General features: G+C 42.0%; 1 protein-coding gene across 1 annotated transcript in view; it reads right to left on the bottom strand.

Annotated features, from left to right (window-relative positions):
- ATP6V0E1 (ATPase H+ transporting V0 subunit e1) overlaps positions 1-20,855 on the bottom strand; it is a 59,876-nt gene that overhangs the window by 13,385 nt on the left and 25,636 nt on the right. Inside the window, exon 3 of the mRNA XM_053717135.1 lies at positions 11,684-11,811. Coding sequence (XP_053573110.1) covers positions 11,718-11,811 — 94 coding nt within the window. The 3' untranslated portion in view covers positions 11,684-11,717. The remainder of the gene's footprint in view (positions 1-11,683; positions 11,812-20,855) is intronic.

Genomic DNA, 20,855 nt, shown 5'->3' with positions numbered 1-20,855 from the left:
TTTATCCATGGGCTCCTTAAATGAAGAGTTATCCTCAAGCGGGATAGTAATATGTTTAGCAAGGGTGAAGATAGCACCATCCCTTTTAGGGACGGAACCTCACAACTCAATTGAGAGTCCAGGACCGGGAACAATTTGTTAAAAAGGGAGAAGAGGGGGAACAAGGAATCCAATCCTGTCCCATTCAGTCTTAATAATGTTCGCCATCTAACAGGAGAAGGGAAGGATAAGGTATCACCCTGTCCCCAAACTCTATCCAATCTAGGAATCAAAGGTTCATCAGGCATTAGGCCTCTAAATTAGCCAAAAACTAAAACGAAGCGCAAATTCCTAAAACTAAAGTCTGGTTCCTCCGAAGCTGGAGGTTTAGAGGCAGCAGACTCTGACCCAGAATGTTCATACTCTGAAGTCTCAGAAAAGGAAATTTATGCTTACCTGATAAATTGTATTTCTTCTACGATACGACGAGTCCACGGATTTCATCCTTACTTGTGGGATATTATCCTCCTGCTAACAGGACCACCAGTCATTTGACCGAATGTTATAGGAAGAGAAAGGAAAAGCTAAAAGGTGCAGAGGTGACTGAAGTTGTAAATAATAATAAAAAAAAAAAAAATACAATCTGTCTTAAATTGACAGGGAGGGTCGTGGTCTTGTCGTATCGTAGAAGAAATCAATTTATCAGGTAAACATAAATTTCCTTTTCTTCTACAAGATACAACGTGTCCACAGATTTCATCCTTACTTGTGGGATACAATACCAAAGCTACAGGACACGGATGAAAGGGAGGGACAAGACAGAGATGGCACCACTGCTTGAAGAACTTTTCCCCAAAAAATATCCTCAGAAGAAGCAAAAGTATCAAATTTGGAAAAAGTATGAAGGGACGACCAAGTCGAAGCCTTACAAATCTGTTCAACAGATGCATCGTTTTTAAAAGCCCATGTGGAAGCCACAGCCCTAGTAGAATGAGCCGTAATTCTTTCAGGTGGCTGCTGTCCAGCAGTCTCATAGGCCAGGCGAATGATACTTCTCAGCCAAAAAGAAAGAGGTAGCCGTACGCTTTCCAGAATAAACAATGAATAATGAAGATGATTGACGAAAATCCTTAGTTGCCTGTAAATAGAACTTTAAGGCACGGACCACGTCCAAGTTATGTAACTGACGCTCCTTCTTAGAAGAAGGATTAGGACACAATGAAGGAACAACAATTTCCTGATTAATATTCTTATTAGAAACAACCTTAGGAAGAAATCCAGGTTTGGTACGTAAAACCACCTTATCAGAATGAAAAATGAGATAAGGCGAATCACACTAACGCTGAAAGCTCAGAAACTCTTCGAGCAGAAGAAATAGCAACCAAAAACAGAACTTTCCAAGATAACAATTTAATATCTATGGAATGCATAGGTTCAAACGGAACCCCTTGAAGAACACCAAGAAATAAATTCAAACTCCAGGGAGGAGTAATTGGTCTAAATACAGGCTTAATTCTAAATAGAGCCTGACAAAAAGATTGAACATCTGGCACATCTGCCAAACGTTTGTGAAACAAAATTGACAAAGCAAAAAATTGTCCCTTTAAGGAACTTGCTGATAACCCTTTCTCCAATCCTTCTAGGAGAAAAGACAGAATCCTAGGAATCCTAACTTAACTCTATGAGTAACCCTTGGCTTCACACCAATAAAGATATTTACGCCATATCTTATGATAGATTTTTCTAGTGACAGGCTTTCTAGCCTGTATCAAAGTACTGATAACCAAATCAGAGAATCCTCGCTTCGATAAAATCAAGCGTTCAATCTCCACGCAGTCAGCTGCAGAGAAATTAGATTTGGATGTTGGAAAGGACCTTGAATGAGAAGGTCCTGTCTCAAAGGAAGTTTCCATGGTGGCAGAGAGGACATGTCCACTAGATCCGCATACCAAGTCCTGCGTGGCCACGCAGGCGCTATCAGGATTACTGAAGCTCTCTCCTGTTTGATTCAAGCAATCACGCGTGGAAGGAGAGGAAACGGTGGAAACACATAAGCTAGGCTGAAAAACCAAGGCACTGCCAAGGCATCTATCAGTTTGGCCTGAGAATCCCTCGACCTGGATCCGTATCTTGGGAGCTTGGCATTCTGTCGAGATGCCATCAGATCCAATTCCGGTCTGCCCCATCGGTGAATCAATGAGGCAAATACCTCCGGGTGGAGTTCCCACTCCCCCGGATGAAAGGTCTGTCGACTTAGAAAATCCGCTTCTCAGTTCTCTACTCCTGGGATGTAGATTGCTGACAGATAACAAGAGTGGGCCTCCGCCCATCGGATTATCTTGGATACTTCTCTCATCGCTAAGGAACTTCTTGTTCCCCCCTGATGATTGATATAGGCCACAGTCGTGATGTTGTCCGACTGGAATCTGATGAATTGAGTCCAAACACCCTGAGCCTTCAGGGAATTCCAAACTGCACACCAGCCCAGAAGGCTGGCGTCCATTGTCACTATCACCCACGAGGGTCTGTGGAAACAAGTCCTCTGGGACAGATGATCCGGCGACAACCACCAAAGAAGAGAGAGTCTCTGGTTTCTTGATTTAGATTTATCTGAGGAGATAAATCCGCATAATCCCCATTCCACTGTCCGAGCATGCACAGCTGCAGCGGTCTGAGATGAAAGCGAGCAAACGGAATGATGTCCATTGCTGCTACCATTAATCCAATTACCTCCATACACTGAGCCACTGATGGCCAAGGAATGGACTGAAATGCTCGGCAAGTATTTAGAATCTTTGACTTTCTGACCTCAGTTAGAAATATTTTCATGGCTACCGAGTCAGAGTTCCCAAGAAAGGAACCCTTGTCTGTGGAACTAGTGAACTTTTCTCTGTGTTCACCTTCCAACCATGAGTTCTCAGGAAAGACAACACTGTGTCCGTGTGAGATTTTGTCAATTGATACGTTGACACCTGGATCAGAATATCGTCCAGATAAGGCGCCACTGCTATGCCTCGCGGTCGGAGAACCGCCAGAAAAGACCCTAGAACCTTTGTGAAGATTCTGGGTGCTGTGGCCAACCCGAAGGGAAAAGCCACAAACTGATAATGTTTGTCCAGGAAGGCAAACCTTAGAAACTGATGATGATCCTTGTGGATAGGAATATGAAGGTATGCATCCTTCAAGTCCACGGTAGTCATATATTGACCGTCCTGGATCATTGGTAAGATTGTTCGTATAGTCTCCATTTTGAACGATGGGAATTGTTTAGAAACTTGTTTAGACACTTGAGGTCTAAGATGGGTCGGAAAGTTCCCTCTTTTTTGGGAACCACAAATAGATTTGAGTAAAACCCCTGTCCCTGTTCCGATCTTGGAACGGGACAAATTACTCCCATGGTAAAAAGGTCTTTTACTGTAACATAGCTCAGCCTAATGTCACTATCCCTTTAAGACTGCCTTTCCTGATTCTGACACTCATGCTGTTTTGAGCAGTATTTACATTCAGTTTGCCTGCCTGATTAATCATTCATGCACCCGATTCCCTCAGCCTCTTTTTAAGCCTTCTCGGGTCTAATGTGCTTTGCATTCACTTTGAAGTTGGTTCCTGAAAACAACTGAGATCTGTGGTTGATCCTGCATGAATCCTACCAACATATTCAAGCTTCAGTTTTTCCTATTTCCTCTGCCTACAATCATCAAATCGCAAGTATCCAAATAATTCCATTTTGTTACCTGGACACTGCTACTTAAACTCTGAACTTTATTATAAATCAAGCATACTTTTGGTTATCATCACTCTCTAATTATAACAACTGCATCTTACTCAGAACTTTATAACTATTCTCTGCAACAAGTTGTCACAGCTGAAATATCCTTCTACAAATATGTTAACATATTCAGAACTCTGCATCTATGTGTTCAGTTAAAAGCTTTCATGTGATTCCCCAATATATGCACAAACAGTAATTGATGCCTTTAACTTGCAACTTGACTATCACCTGTGCTGCTCTGATTATTACAGACATACAGCTCTATATAATATTATGTACTGTGAACCTGCAACAAACCTTAGTTTGCATATATATGCACAAATGTAATTAATGCCTAAAACTTGCAACTTGTCTATCACCTGTGCTGCTCTGTTTAATTCTGACATACAGCTCTATATAATATTATGTACTGTGAACCTTGCAACAAACCTTAGTTTGCATCTAAGTGTCAATCTTTTACCAGTTTACTCTGAAGCCTGAACATTCCACATTGCTATATTTTTCTCTCATTGAATCCTGCAGCTACTCCTAGTAACTAACTATAAGTCACAGTGAAGACAGAATATATTGTATACAAATTTTGCACTCTCCATTTATTCTACAATAACTTCTAGCAACTATGAATCACAGAATATCATCTATCCACGTCCAGGATACTGTTCCCCGGGTCAGGGGTCGGTGTCTTCAAATCCCTACCACCGCCCTGAGGGTCTGTATCCTGAGCGCATGTACACCGGAACATGACATTTACACAGGGTAAGAACGCCTCTCTTTTTATCTGGTCTGCAGATAATCTTGAAAGATGAAATCTCCCTCTTGGGAGAAAATCCTTGAATTCCAATCGATAACCGTGGGTCACTATTTACAGCGCCCAGGGGTCCTGAACATCTCTCTTGCCCAAGCCTGGGCAAAGAAAGACAGACAGTCTGCCCCCTACTAGATCCAGTCCCGGATCGGGAGGCCGCCCCTTCATGCTGTCTTTGTAGTAGCAGCGGGCTTCTTGGATTGTTTACCTTTATTCCATGTCTGGTTGGGTCTCCAGACTGACTTAGATTGGGCAAAATTCCCTTCCTGCTTTGTGGAGGAAGAGGAAGCAGAGGGTCCTCCTTTATAATTCCGAAAGGAGCGAAAATTATTTTGTTTACCCCTCATCTTAACAGACTTATCCTGGAGGTAGGGCATGACCTTTGCCTCCAGTAATGTCAGAAATTATTTCCTTCAATTTCGGCCCGAAAAGGGTCTTACCTTTAAAGGGAATAGCTAAAAGCTTAGTTTTTGATGAAACATCAGCAGACCAAGATTTGAGCTATAACGCTCTACGCGCTAGAATAGCAAAACCTGCATTTTTCGCCGCTAATTTAGCAATTTTAAAAGCAGCATCAGTAATGAAAGAATTAGCTAGCTTAAGAGCCTTAATTCTATCCAAAATGTCATCTAACGGAGTCTCAACCTTTAGAGACTCTTCCAGAGCCTCAAACCAAAAAGCTGCTGTAGTAGTTACTGGAAAAATGCAGGCCGTAGGTTGTAAAAGAAAACCCTGATTAATAAATAATTTCTTTAGAAGACCCTCTAACTTTTTATCCATAGGGTCTTTGAAAGCACAACTGTCCTCGATGGGTATAGTTGTACGCTTAGCCAGGGTAGATATAGCTCCCTCTACCTTAGGGACCGTTTGCCACGAGTCCCGAATGGTGTTTGATATGGGAAACATTTTCTTAAAATTAGGAGGGGGGAGAAAACGGTATACCTGGTCTATCCCATTCCTTTTTTTTTATAATTTCCGAAATTCTTTTAAGAACCGGAAAAACATCAGTGTAAGTAGGCACCTCTAGATATTTGTCCATCTAACACAATTTCTCTGGTGGTATCACAATGGAGTCACTAAAACCTCCCGAAGTAACAGGCGGAGGTGTTCAAGCTTAAATTTAAAGGACGTAACTTCCGAATCTGTCTGAGGTAACACATTCCCTGAGTCTGAAAGCTCTCCCTCAGACAGCAATTCCCTGACCCCCACCTCAGAACACTGTGAGGGTACACCGGAAATAGCTAATAAAGCATCAGAGGATTCAGTATTCGCATTAATACCTGACCTACTGCGTTTACCCTGTAACACTGGTAATTTAGATAACACCTCTGTAAGGGTAGTTGACATAACTGTAGCCAACTCCTGCAGAGTAAAGGAATTAGACGCACTAGAGGTACTTGGCGTCACTTGTGTGGGTGTTAAAGGTTGTGACACTTGGGGAGAATTGGATGGCATATCCTGATTCTCTTCAGACTGAGAATCATCCTTAGGCACACTTTCCTGACCTAAAATATGGACTTTACAATGTAAGGTCTTTTCAGTACAAGAGGTACACAATGTAATAGGGGGTTCCCACAATAGCTTCTAAACACATAGAACAATGAGATTCCTCAATGTCAGACATGTTGAACAGACTAGTAATAACCACAGAAGTCGTTAAAACACTTCATTTATTGCTTTAAATATTTTTTTGAAAAACATGTACTGCGCCTTTAAGAAATAAAAAAAAGTGAAGAATTTTTCCAAAACTGCTTAAATAACGTTAATTTGTCTAAAAAATTAACTTATTGTTTGCTCCAAAAATTACTGCACCCCAGGAGTAAGGGGAGTAATAAAGCTCTAAAGTTAACTTAGATCAGAAAAAACAGAATTTATGCTTACCTGATAAATTACTTTCTCTTGTGGTGTATCCAGTCCACGGATTCATCCTTTACTTGTGGGATATTCTCCTTCCCAACAGGAAGTGGCAAAGAGAGCACACAGCAGAGCTCCCCATATAGCTCCCCCTCTAGCTCCACCCCCCAGTCATTCGACCGGAGGTTAGGAAGAAAAAGGAGAAACCATAGGGTGCAGTGGTGACTGTAGTTTAAACAAAAAACTCTACTTGACTTAATAGCTAGGGCGGGCCGTGGACTGGATACTTCACAAGAGAAAGTCATTTAATGGGTAAGCATAAATTCTGTTTTCTCTTGTAAGGTGTATCCAGTCCACGGATTCATCCTTTACTTGTGGGATACCAATACCAAAGCTTTAGGACACGGGTGAAGGGAGGGAACAAGACAGGTACCTTAAACGGAAGGCACCACTGCTTGCAAAACCTTTCTCCCAAAAATAGCCTCCGAAGAAGCAAAAGTATCGAATTTGTAAAATTTGGAAAAAGTATGCAGCGAAGACCAAGTCGCTGCCTTACAAATCTGTTCAACAGAAGCCTCATTTTTAAAAGCCCATGTGGAAGCCACTGCTCTGGTAGAATGAGCAGTAATTGTTTCAGGAGGCTGCTGGCCAGCAGTTTCATAGGCCAGACGGATGATGCTTTTCAGCCAAAAGGAAAGAGAGGTAGCAGTCGCCTTCTGACCTCTCCTCTTACCAGAATAGATGACAAACAATGAAGTCGTTTGTCTGAAATCCTTAGTTGCTTGTAAATAGAACTTTAAAGCACAAACCACATCAAGATTGTGTAACAGACGTTCCTTCTTCGAAGAAGGATTAGGACACAGAGAAGGAACAACAATTTCCTGATTAATATTCTTATTAGACACAACCTTAGGAATAAAACCGGGTTTGGTACGCAAACTACCTTATCCGCGTGGAACACCAAGTAAGGTGAGTCACACTGCAAAGCAGATAACTCTGAAACTCTTCGAGCAGAAGAGATAGCTACCAAGAACAAAACTTTCCAAGATAAAAGTTTAATATCTATGGAATGTAAAGGTTCAAACGGAACCCCTTGCAGAACTGAAAGAACTAAATTCAGACTCCATGGCGGAGCCACAGGTCTATAAACAGGCTTGATTCTGACTAAAGCCTGACTAAACGCTTGAACGTCTGGTACCTCTGCCAGACGTTTGTGTAAAAGAATAGACAAAGCAGATATCTGTCCTTTTAAGGAACTAGCTGATAATCCTTTCTCCAATCCTTCTTGGAGAAAGGACAATATCCTAGGAATCCTAATCTTACTCCATGAGTAACCCTTGGATTCGCACCAACAAAGATATTTTCGCCAAATCTTATGGTAGATTTTCCTGGTGACAGGCTTTCTAGCCTGAATCAGGGTATCGATAACCGACTCAGAGAAACCACGCTTAGATAGAATTAGGCGTTCAATCTCCAAGCAGTCAGACGCAGAGAAATTAGATTTGGATGTTTGAAAGGACCTTGAAGTAGAAGGTCCTGTCTCATTGGCAGAGTCCATGGTGGAACGGATGACATATCCACTAGGTCTGCATACCAAGTCCTGCGTAGCCACGCAGGCGCTATTAGAAGCACCAACGCCCTCTCCTGCTTGATTCTGGCAACCAGACGAGGAAGGAGAGGAAACGGTGGAAACACATAGGCCAGATTGAAGGACCAAGGCGCTGCTAGAGCATCTATCAACACCACATTCACTTTACCCTTCCGAGAGAGACCCTATTGCTTAGAGCCGGCAAAGAGAATGACTGGGGGTGGAGCTAGAGGGGGAGCTATATGGACAGCTCTGCTGTGTGCTCTCTTTGCCACTTCCTGTTGGGAAGGAGAATATCCCACAAGTAAAGGATGAATCCGTGGACTGGATACACCTTACAAGAGAAATGTCAGTTTACACAAAAATACCCCCTGCACCTCGCCACAGCTCTGCTGTGGCGCCTACCTGCCCCCAGGATACTTCAAAATGACTTGCCAACACTCCGGACCAGAGAATCACTGTCCAGGAGCAACCAGAGTTACTGCTTGCTGCTTCTCAGTCAGAAGGAAGTGTGCATTTGAGCACGCAAAAACAAGCCCCGCCCCTTATGGGCGATGCCGGAGTAGGCCTAAAAACAACCGCATGGTGAAGCGGTTTTGCACACAAAGCTAAGTGGAACAAATAAACACCCCAAACACATCCCAGCAAGTCATACTGGTTATCTGATGAAATTAAAAAACTCCATCAACCGTTTTTGCCTCTCCCAGAGTGTCATATAATGCCCTTATAATGTCAACTTAGAAAAAATAAAAGTAAGGGACTCCAGTACCACCCCTCTGTATAACAGGTCTACTGCTTACCCCATTCCCTTACAGGGAAATGCCAGGCAGTTCTGATATATCAAGTCTCCTCAGAAAAAAAAGGGCTGCACATACCTCAATGCTGCTTGTAGCATGAAACCGTCTCCACATTGAAGATGTCTCGTGTTACCTTCAGAAGTCTTGTGGGAACCAACGTGGATCTTAGTTACAGCTGCTAAGATCATCAACCTCAGGGCAGAAATCTTCTTTCATAACCCCCTGAGGAAAATAGTACACACCGGTACCATTTAAAATAAAAAACTTCTTGATTGAAGCAACTAAAACTAACACCTCACTTTACCTCTTCCTAGTACAACACAGGCAAAGAGAATGACTGGAGGTGGAGGGGAAGGGAGGAGCTATATATACAGCTCTGCTGTGGTGCTCTTTGCCACTTCCTGTTAGCAGGAGGATAATATCCCACAAGGATGAAATCCGTGGACTCGTCGTATCTTGTAGAAGAAAGAACTTCATCCCCGCATAACCCTATCAGTTAAATCCAATAAATTATCTGATGTACTCTGGAAAGGAGTGCAATATGGAACCTTTCGCTTGCGCTTACCAGAGCGAGGTAAAGCATTAAAGGCCGTAGACACCGCCGTCTGTGCAGTAACATCTGGTGAAAAAATGGCCCCCTCCAGATGGAGGATCAGCAATTCTAGGGGAAACTGCATGTGTGGAGAGATAAGAATGTAGGGTACGCACCTCACTGGACGATAACTCAGAGGTGGACGGCTCAGTGGATCATACATGTTTGATATTATCACATTATCAAGGCATATGGAACATAATTAAGGGTAGCGGAACTAAGGCCTCCTCACGATATAAACAGGAATTACTCTTTAGTAGAATCCTCCATCGCTAGTGCAATAACCGGAGAACTATAGAAATAAAACATTTTATTTTATTTAAAAAAAAAAATGCACCTTTATATCCCAATGGCTGGGGCACTCACCCCCTCCCATGACCCAGACAGTACAGAGATTTAGGACTTCTCTCTGATAGACACCCTGTCAGGAAAAAGGGAAGGAATCACATGGTGCACAATGCAGGACCGTCCCTGCGATAAGAAAAAGCGCGCCAAGATTGTACGCTGCATGGCTCTCAAAGTGAAAGTGAAACCTGTACATTCCATAACAGCCTATGAGCCCATAACATCTCAAACATAAAAGCAGCATAAAAACATAGGATTATTCCCAACTGTTCAATAATCCCCCTCAGGAGATATTAACCCTTGATTCTATACAGATAAAAGGAGTCACACTGTGACCCCCTGTCTTGTTGCGTTATCATACATGTATAAAAAAATTAAATGATCTTACCAGAATCTATGCCGTGGAACAGTGACATGGCCCTTCAAGTGTGACATATAGTAGGATCACTTCTGACATGGACATGAGTGAAGAAAAAAGGCAGCGAAACTGGTCAACGACTATTTTTTAAGGAGCTGTTAATATGAGTCGGGATGGTTTTGCAGAAATACTCTCCCTGCATCTCTGGACTCTAACTTTCTTTCAACTTCTCACTGAGAGGCTAACAGGACTACTTAAAACCTCAGTGCCATCTCAAAGAGTACTACCCTACATAAGAGACTACTCCGAAATCCTCCGACACTTCTCTGCCAACCTCCTATGACGAAAGGCAAAGAATGACTGGGGTCCACCTCTCTTTTTTTCCCTCCCGTTTTGCATTCAGTGTCCTCTATAGCTTGGGTATTGTTTTCCCAAAAGTAATGAATGGAGCTGTGGCCTCTACCAGTTTAAGAAGAAAAACATAAATTATGCTTACCTGATAATTTTCTTTTCTTCTGACGGGGAGAGGCCACAGCTCCCCGCCCATTTTTATCTATGAGGCGGACTTACATTTTATTTGTTCTTCTGGCACCTTTGACCTTATATTTCTCCTACTGTTCCTTGTTCCCTCGGCAGAATGACTGGGGGATGAGGGAAGTGGGGGAGGTATTTAAGCCTTTAGCTGGGGTGTCTTTGCCTCCTCCTGGTGGCCAGGTTCTGAATTCCCAAAAGTAATGAATGCAGCTGTGGCCTCTCCCCGTTTAAGAAGAAAAAATAAAAGAGAATGTAATTATTGGACAAATGCTTGCATGTAATTTTGCTTAAAGGACCAGTCAACACTGTAGATTTGCATAATCAACAAATGCATGATAAGAAGACAATGCAATAGCACTTAGTCTGAACTTCAAATGAGTAGTAGATTTTTGTTAAATAAATTGCAAAGTTATGTCTATTTCCACTCCCACTGTATCATGTGACAGCCATCAGCCAATCACAAATGCATATACGTATATGCTGTGAATTCTTGCACATGCTCAGTAGGAGCTGGTGACTCAAAAAGTGTAAATATAAAAAGACTGTGCACATTTTGTTAATGGAAGCAAATTGGAAAGTTGTTTAAAATTGAATGCTCTATCTGAATCATGAAGTTTAATTTTAACTTGAGTGTCCCTTTAACCCCTGCAAATAGGTTAAAAACACCCAGACCAAATCTGTAAGGGAGATGCAATATATGGTGGCTGAGCCAATCAGCAGCAGTATATGCACATAGCCACCAATCATCATCCATGTCCTGTTCAGGATCAGCTTTGGCAGTGAGAAATGTATTTAAAAGTTAACAGGGGTGAAAAATATTTACAAGCATTTGTGCAATAATAAAATGCTGTTAACATAATACAGCATTTTATTATTACATAGCTACGGAATTTGGTGGCGCTATACAAATAAACAATAATATTACATTATTACGTCCCATTCATAAATGGATGGCAATTATTGTAAATACAAAAAATAATACATTAATAAAGCATGGTTACATAAACAGAGGCATATGTCAGCATAACAACAATAAGATTTGCAATACTTGCAATTTACCTGGAGATATCAGAGCAGCAGAAAAACTATCTTCTTAAGGCCAGTGATATCTTAGGTAGTAAATGACATCAGAGGTCAACTGTGGGCCAAAAAGTGGATTTAACTGAGCCAGGATAGCAATAAGCCAGCTGCAAGATATATATATAAAAGATGAGGATTAGAAATGTAAAAGCCAATATGCTTAGGAGACAAATATCACTCAAATCTGGACTATCTAGTATAAAGTTATAAAATATATCCAATACTCCAAAATGTTGTTACACACCCGCCCCCCACCCCAAATCTCTTTATGCAGCTTGTTTTGTTGCATTGCAGGGTTTAGGGAAAAAATAGCAAGCTAGTAATTGCAGATCAGCTGAAATGAACAAGGTTATATAATCATGCCCTAGAAACGCCAACTACTTGAAATTCATGCAGATTCATTAGGAGTGAAGGATGAGATAAGATGGGCTACAAATTCAGTGGAAGTGTATTGTTAATATAGAAAGAATGGCAAGCCCTTGTTCTGTATTGGTATGTTACAGGAACAGAAGCAGTATCTAATAAGATGATGCCAGCAGGATTTTGTTTTAAATCAAGGGTTATTCATACAAAGTATAGAGAGGTGTACTCCAATAAGGTGACATTGTGTAATGGTAAAAAACAACCAACCAACATCTACTGCTATTACAAAATAGATACTAGTAGCTCCAAATTACCAGCATATCCAGGTTTAGTAATAAAAACCAATTAAAAAACCAACAGTGCAGCCCTGTAACCCACTCTTTGTGCAAAGAAAAAGAATGCAAAGGTGTACATCACACTCCTTTTATAATTTTACATGGAAAGTAATCTCAAACGTTATACCATATGCCCGTAGGAACAGTATGCTTAATGACAACTCTTACTACTCCTTATAAGGGGCATTGAACTACAGTGCCATTGTTACTACTTTGCATACTATAGTTTTTCCTCCTGTACCTGCAGCTCTCTTTAAAGCCATGGTCTTATTTTAACTCATTACATAATCCAGTTGGTAAAGCTCTGCATTTTATACTGGGCGCTGCCATGTTGTAGCTCGTGTAATCGTTAAATCGGTGATAAAAAGCAGATCTGTGCAAGTGCACTGCTTCTAACAGCTGTACCTATCACTTCAGTTTAGCTCACATAATAGAGAGCAGAAGTCGTATATCTTTGCAGTTTTTTGACACAGTTTAAAAGTTAAATAACAATTATAAGCTCCAGTGGTGCCAACTGTAAAGATCCAGATTCACTAACTGATAATTGTAAGGGGTAAAAAAAAAAAAACACACAAAAAAAAAACCCAGGAGCGTGGCGAGTTGCAACCATTGTAATTTAGTTGGTGTGTGTGACAAAAAAAAAAAAAAAAAAAAAAAAAAAAAAAAAAAAAGAAGAGCGGGAGAGAGAGAAAACGAGAGCGAGCGAAAGAATATATATCGTCCCCTTAAAAGAACATACAACTCATTTTTTGAACAGGCATATAAAAATGTCACTATTTAAACTTTTAATAACAAATAAATAAGTTCACAGCTTTTTAGTCTGATATTGAATCTACCAGTAAGTCCACAGTTTGTGGCATAAAAGTGAAACAGCAACATTGGTAGACATTTATATATTTAATAACCGGAACATAATTAAAAAACAAACAAAAAAAACTAACACTTTTAGATTTAAAAAATTAGAGAACTTAAAAGGATATTATTATTATTATAAGTGCAAGAAATTAAAGGGACACTTAACACCTGCCTGTTAAAATCCTTAAATCTTGCTCCTTCTAATCAATCAAAATCAAGTTAGCATGAATGTCTATGCCCACTTGTCATCTTACCCCAAATTGTTAAAAAAAAGTGTTTTCAATAACAATGGTATACCTGTGCTTCTGTGTGCTCTATGGTTGTATGCATGCCGCCATATTTGTGACGTGCGTTACACACAGGTACACCAGTCACATGACACGCACGCATAGTGTTCTATTATGTATTTGCTGCTTACTTAGAAGGAATCACATCTGCAGCACACGCTCACTGCTGTGATGCATACAACAGCAGCACATGTGATTCTTGCAGAGCGTGTGCTGCAGTGTTTGTGGAGATAATGTTTAAAATGTGACAACACAGCAATACATAAGTTAGTAAATGCACGGCGTCATGAACAGTGTAGCACTATTCAAAACATATCTATATTAAAGCTATTTATACCGGTGTGTATTTAGTACCATGGGAAAGTAAATAACATATAGCATGATGCTACAGCGATTCTATATATTGTAACGTGATAAGGATTGTGAAAGCCAGAACTGTAAATCAGGGAGGAGGGGAGCGGACTGTCTCATGCGAGAAAAACATAATTTATGCTTACCTGATAAATTTATTTCTCTTGTAGTGTATCCAGTCCACGGATCATCCATTACTTATGGGATATTAACTCCTCCCCAACAGGAAGTGCAAGAGGATTCACCCAGCAGAGCTGCTATATAGCTCCTCCCCTAACTGCCATTACCAGTCATTCGACCGAAAACATGTAGAGAAAGGAAAACCATAGGGTGCAGTGGTGACTGTAGTTTAATGGAAAAATTACCTGCCTTAAAGTGACAGGGCGGGCCGTGGACTGGATACGCTACAAGAGAAATAAATTTATCAGGTAAGCATAAATTATGTTTTCTCTTGTTAAGTGTATCCAGTCCACGGATCATCCATTACTTATGGGATACCAATACCAAAGCTAAAGTACACGGATGACGGGAGGGACAGGCAGGCTCTTTATACGGAAGGAACCACTGCCTGAAGAACCTTTCTCCCAAAAACAGCCTCCGAAGAAGCAAAAGTGTCAAATTTGTAAAATTTGGAAAAAGTATGAAGAGAAGACCAAGTTGCAGCCTTGCAAATCTGTTCAACAGAAGCCTCATTCTTAAAGGCCCAAGTGGAAGCCACAGCTCTAGTAGAATGTGCTGTAATTCTTTCAGGAGGCTGCTGTCCAGCAGTCTCATAGGCTAACCGTATTATGCTACGAAGCCAAAAGGAGAGAGAGGTAGCCGAAGCTTTTTGACCTCTCCTCTGACCAGAATAAACGACAAACAGGGAAGACCTTTGTCGAAAATCCTTAGTTGCCTGTAGATAAAATTTCAGGGCACGGACTACATCTAGATTGTGTAGCAGACGTTCCTTTTTCGAAGAAGGATTAGGACACAAAGATGGAACCACAATCTCTTGATTGATATTCCTGTTAGTGACCACCTTAGGTAGGAACCCAGGTTTAGTACGCAGAACTACCTTGTCTGAATGAAAAATCAGATAAGGAGAATCACAATGTAAGGTAGATAACTCAGAGACTCTTCGAGCCGAGGAAATCGCCATTAAAAACAGAACTTTCCAAGATAACAACTTGATATCAATGGAATGAAGGGGTTCAAACGGAACCCCCTGTAAAACATTAAGAACTAAGTTCAAACTCCATGGTGGAGCAACAGTTTTAAACACAGGCTTGATCCTAGCTAAAGCCTGACAAAAAGCTTGAACGTCCGGAACTTCTGACAGACGTTTGTGTAAAAGAATGGACAGAGCTGAAATCTGTCCCTTTAAGGAACTAGCGGATAAACCCTTTTCTAAACCTTCTTGTAGAAAAGACAATATCCTCGGAATCCTAACCTTACTCCATGAGTAACTCTTGGATTCGCACCAATATAAGTATTTGCGCCATATCTTATGGTAAATCTTTCTGGTAACAGGCTTTCTAGCCTGTATTAAGGTATCAATAACTGACTCAGAAAAACCACGTTTTGATAAAATCAAGCGTTCAATTTCCAAGCAGTCAGCTTCAGAGAAATTAGATTTTGATGTCAGAAGGTCCTGTTTCAGAGGTAGCGACCAAGGTGGACAGGATGACATGTCCACTAGATCTGCATACCAAGTCCTGCGTGGCCATGCAGGTGCTATTAGAATCACTGATGCTCTCTCCTGTTTGATTCTGGCAATCAATCGTGGAAGCATCGGGAAGGGTGGAAACACATAAGCCATCCCGAAGGTCCAAGGTGCTGTCAAAGCATCTATCAGAACCGCTCCCGGATCCCTGGATCTGGACCCGTAACGAGGAAGCTTGGCGTTCTGTCGAGACGCCATGAGATCTATCTCTGGTTTGCCCCAACGTCGAAGTATTTGGGCAAAGACCTCCGGATGAAGTTCCCACTCCCCCGGATGAAAAGTCTGACGACTTAAGAAATCCGCCTCCCAGTTCTCCACTCCCGGGATGTGGATTGCTGACAGGTGGCAAGAGTGAGACTCTGCCCAGCGAATTATCTTTGATACTTCCATCATTGCTAGGGAGCTTCTTGTCCCTCCCTGATGGTTGATGTAAGCTACAGTCGTGATGTTGTCCGACTGAAACCTGATGAACCCCCGAGTTGTTAACTGGGGCCAAGCCAGAAGGGCATTGAGAACTGCTCTCAATTCCAGAATGTTTATTGGTAGGAGACTCTCCTCCTGATTCCATTGTCCCTGAGCCTTCAGAGAATTCCAGACAGCGCCCCAACCTAGTAGGCTGGCGTCTGTTGTTACAATTGTCCAGTCTGGCCTGCTGAATGGCATCACCCTGGACAGATGTGGCCGAGAAAGCCACCATAGAAGAGAATTTCTGGTCTCTTGATCCAGATTCAGAGTAGGGGACAAGTCTGAGTAATCCCCATTCCACTGACTTAGCATGCACAATTGCAGCGGTCTGAGATGTAGGCGTGCAAAGGGTACTATGTCCATTGCTGCTACCATTAAGCCGATCACCTCCATGCATTGAGCTACTGACGGGTGTTGAATGGAATGAAGGACACGGCATGCATTTTGAAGCTTTGTTAACCTGTCTTCTGTCAGGTAAATCTTCATTTCTACAGAATCTATAAGAGTCCCCAAGAAGGGAACTCTTGTGAGTGGAAAGAGAGAACTCTTCTTTTCGTTCACCTTCCATCCATGCGACCTTAGAAATGCCAGTACTAACTCTGTATGAGACTTGGCAGTTTGAAAGCTTGAAGCTTGTATCAGAATGTCGTCTAGGTACGGAGCTACCGCAATTCCTCGCGGTCTTAGTACCGCCAGAAGAGCACCCAGAACCTTTGTGAAGATTCTCGGAGCCGTAGCCAATCCGAATGGAAGAGCTACAAACATGTAATGCCTGTCTAGAAAGGCAAACCTTAGATACCGGTAATGATCTTTGTGAATCGGTATGTGAAGGTAAGCATCCTTTAAATCCACTGTGGTCATGTACTGACCCTTTTGGATCATGGGTAAAATTGTCCGAATAGTTTCCATTTTGAACGATGGAACTCTTAGGAATTTGTTTAGGATCTTTAAATCCAAGATAGGCCTGAAAGTTCCCTCTTTTTTGGGAACCACAAACAGATTTGAGTAAAACCCTTGTCCTTGTTCCGACCGCGGAACCGGATGGATCACTCCCATTAATAAAAGATCTTGTACGCAGCGTAGAAACGCCTCTTTCTTTATTTGGTTTGTTGACAACCTTGACAGATGAAATCTCCCTCTTGGGGGAGAGAATTTGAAGTCTAGAAGGTATCCCTGAGATATGATCTCTAACGCCCAGGGATCCTGGACATCTCTTGCCCAAGCCTGGGCGAAGAGAGAAAGTCTGCCCCCCACTAGATCCGTTCCCGGATCGGGGGCCCTCGATTCATGCTGTCTTAGGGGCAGCAGCAGGTTTCCTGGCCTGCTTGCCCTTGTTCCAGGACTGGTTAGGTCTCCAGCCTTGTCTGTAGCGAGCAACAGCTCCTTCCTGTTTTGGTGCAGAGGAAGTTGATGCTGCTCCTGCTTTGAAATTACGAAAGGAACGAAAATTAGACTGTCTAGCCTTAGGTTTGGCTCTGTCTTGAGGCAGGGCATGGCCTTTACCTCCTGTAATGTCAGCGATAATTTCTTTCAACCCGGGCCCGAATAAGGTCTGCCCTTTGAAAGGTATATTAAGCAATTTAGATTTAGAAGTAACGTCAGCTGACCAGGATTTTAGCCACAGTGCTCTGCGTGCCTGAATGGCGAATCCGGAATTCTTAGCCGTAAGTTTAGTTAAATGTACTACGGCATCTGAAATAAATGAGTTAGCTAACTTAAGGGCTTTAAGCTTGTGTGTAATCTCATCTAATGGAGCCGATTCAAGTGTCTCTTCCAGAGACTCAAACCAAAATGCTGCTGCAGCCGTGACAGGCGCAATGCATGCAAGAGGTTGCAATATAAAACCTTGTTGAACAAACATTTTCTTAAGGTAACCCTCTAACTTTTTATCCATTGGATCTGAAAAGGCACAGCTATCCTCCACCGGGATAGTGGTACGCTTAGCTAAAGTAGAAACTGCTCCCTCCACCTTAGGGACCGTTTGCCATAAGTCCCGTGTGGTGGCGTCTATTGGAAACATCTTTCTAAATATCGGAGGGGGTGAGAACGGCACACCGGGTCTATCCCACTCCTTAGTAACAATTTCAGTAAGTCTCTTAGGTATAGGAAAAACGTCAGTACTCGCCGGTACCGCAAAATATTTATCCAACCTACACATTTTCTCTGGTATTGCAACTGTGTTACAATCATTCAGAGCCGCTAACACCTCCCCTAGTAATACACGGAGGTTTTCCAGCTTAAATTTAAAATTTGAAATATCTGAATCCAGTTTGTTTGGATCAGAACCGTCACCCGCAGAATGAAGCTCTCCGTCCTCATGTTCTGCAAATTGTGACGCAGTGTCTGACATGGCCCTAATATTATCAGCGCACTCTGTTCTCACCCCAGAGTGATCACGCTTACCTCTTAGTTCTGGTAATTTAGCCAAAACTTCAGTCATAACAGTAGCCATATCCTGTAATGTGATTTGTAATGGCCGCCCAGATGTACTCGGCGCTACAATATCACGCACCTCCCGAGCGGGAGATGCAGGTACTGACTTGTGAGGCGAGTTAGTCGGCATAACTCTCCCCTCGTTGTTTGGTGAAATATGTTCAATTTGTACAGATTGACTTTTATTTAAAGTAGCATCAATGCAGTTAGTACATAAATTTCTATTGGGCTCCACTTTGGCTTTAGCACATATAGCACAGATATCTTCCTCTGAATCAGACATGTTTAACACACTAGCAAATAAACTAGCAACTTGGAAATACTTTTCAAGTAATTTACTATAATATGAAAACGTACTGTGCCTATAAGAAGCACAGAAAAAGTTATGACAGTTGAAAATTAATAAACTGAAAAGTTATAGCATCAAATCTTTGTAAAAAACACAATTTTAGCAAAGGATTGCTCCCATTAGCAAAGGTTAACTAACCCTGATAGCAGAAAAAAAAAAATACAGAAATAAACGTTTTTTTATCACAGTCAACTACAATCTCACAGCTCTGCTGTGAGTGATTACCTCACTCAAAACAAGTTTTGAAGACCCCTGAGTTCTGAACTGGATCATGCAGGGAAGACAAACTTCTGACTGAATTTTTTGATGCGTAGCAAAAGCACCTCTCCCCCTCACACATAACAGTGAGAGAGATCAGTAAACTGTCATAAATTAAATAAAACGACTGCCAAGTGGAAAAAAATAGTGCCCAAAACATTTTTTCACCCAGTACCTCAGAAAATTAAACGATTTTACATGCCAGCAAAAAACGTTTAACATTAATAAATTGAGTGTTATTAAAAAGCCTGTTGCTAGTCCCTGCAAATTAGGCTAAAGTTTTATGCATACAGTATAATTCCAGTGAAGTGCCATTCCCCAGAATACTGAAGTGTAAAATATACATACATGACAGCCTGATACCAGTTGCTGCTACTGCATTTAAGGCTGAGTTTACATTATATCGGTATGGCAGAATTTTCTCATCAATTCCATTGTCAGAAAATAATAAGCTGCTACATACCTCTTTGCAGATTAATCTGCCCGCTGTCCCCTGATCTGAAGTTTACCTCTCCTCAGATGGCCGAGAAACAGCAATATGATCTTAACTACTCCGGCTAAAATCATAGAAAAACTCAGGTAGATTCTTCTTCAAATTCTACCAGAGAAGGAATAACACACTCCAGTGCTATTATAAAATAACAAACTTTTGATTGAAGGTATGAAACTAAGTATAATCACCACAGTCCTGGTAATGACTGGTAATGGCAGTTAGGGGAGGAGCTATATAGCAGCTCTGCTGGGTGAATCCTCTTGCACTTCCTGTTGGGGAGGAGTTAATATCCCATAAGTAATGGATGATCCGTGGACTGGATACACTTAACAAGAGAAAAGGCCACACAGGGATTAATTACACCGGATCCTACTGCCCTGTATATCTGTACACACTGGATTAAGACTGGTGACCCTGGTGTAAATGTTAGCCAGGAGCTCACTGCAATGTACAAGTCCCCATTCAGTGCCCGAGATCACCTTGACTCCCAGGATTCGCGCACACATACGTCCGGCGGTGACATGATGATGGCTGGTGTAGTCTGAAGGGGAGCAAACGATACGAACAAGACAGGACAGAGAGATCACACAGAGCAGTTGTAATCGGCTAAGCTGACGGTGCCTGAAAGGCCGGAGCCGGGACAAGGTTGAAAAGGAAGTCGTGAACCACGCCTCTTGGTCAACAAAATTAATGTCACTCCACACACTAATGTCACTCCACAAGCCGGCAGTGACAGACTAGACTGCCTTTTGTTAGCGGGCTTGTGGAGTGACATTAGTGTGTGGAGTGACATTCTTTTCAACCTTGTCCCGGCTCCGGCCTTTCAGGCACAGTCAGCCTTTCAGGCACCGTCAGCTTAGCCGATTACAACTGCTCTGTGTGATCTCTCTGTCCTGTCTTGTTCGTATCGTTTGCTCCCCTTCAGACTACACCAGCCATCATCATGTCACCGCCGGATGTATGTGTGCGCGAATCCTGGGAGTCAAGGTGATCTCGGGCACTGAATGGGGACTTGTACATTGCAGTGAGCTCCTGGCTAACATTTACACCAGGGTCACCAGGCTTAATCCAGGGTGTACAGATATACAGGGCAGTAGGATCCGGTGTAATTAATCCCTGTGTGGCCTTTTCTCGCATGAGACAATCCGCTCCCCTCCCCCATGATTTACAGTTCTGGCTTTCACAATCCTTATGTTACAATATATAGAATCGCTGTAGCATCATGCTATATGTTATTTCCCATGGTACTAAATACAC

The sequence above is a fragment of the Bombina bombina genome, chromosome 6 (genome assembly GCF_027579735.1).
Source record: "Bombina bombina isolate aBomBom1 chromosome 6, aBomBom1.pri, whole genome shotgun sequence".
Taxonomy (NCBI): domain Eukaryota; kingdom Metazoa; phylum Chordata; class Amphibia; order Anura; family Bombinatoridae; genus Bombina; species Bombina bombina.
This window is presented reverse-complemented; position numbering and strand designations above follow the sequence as displayed.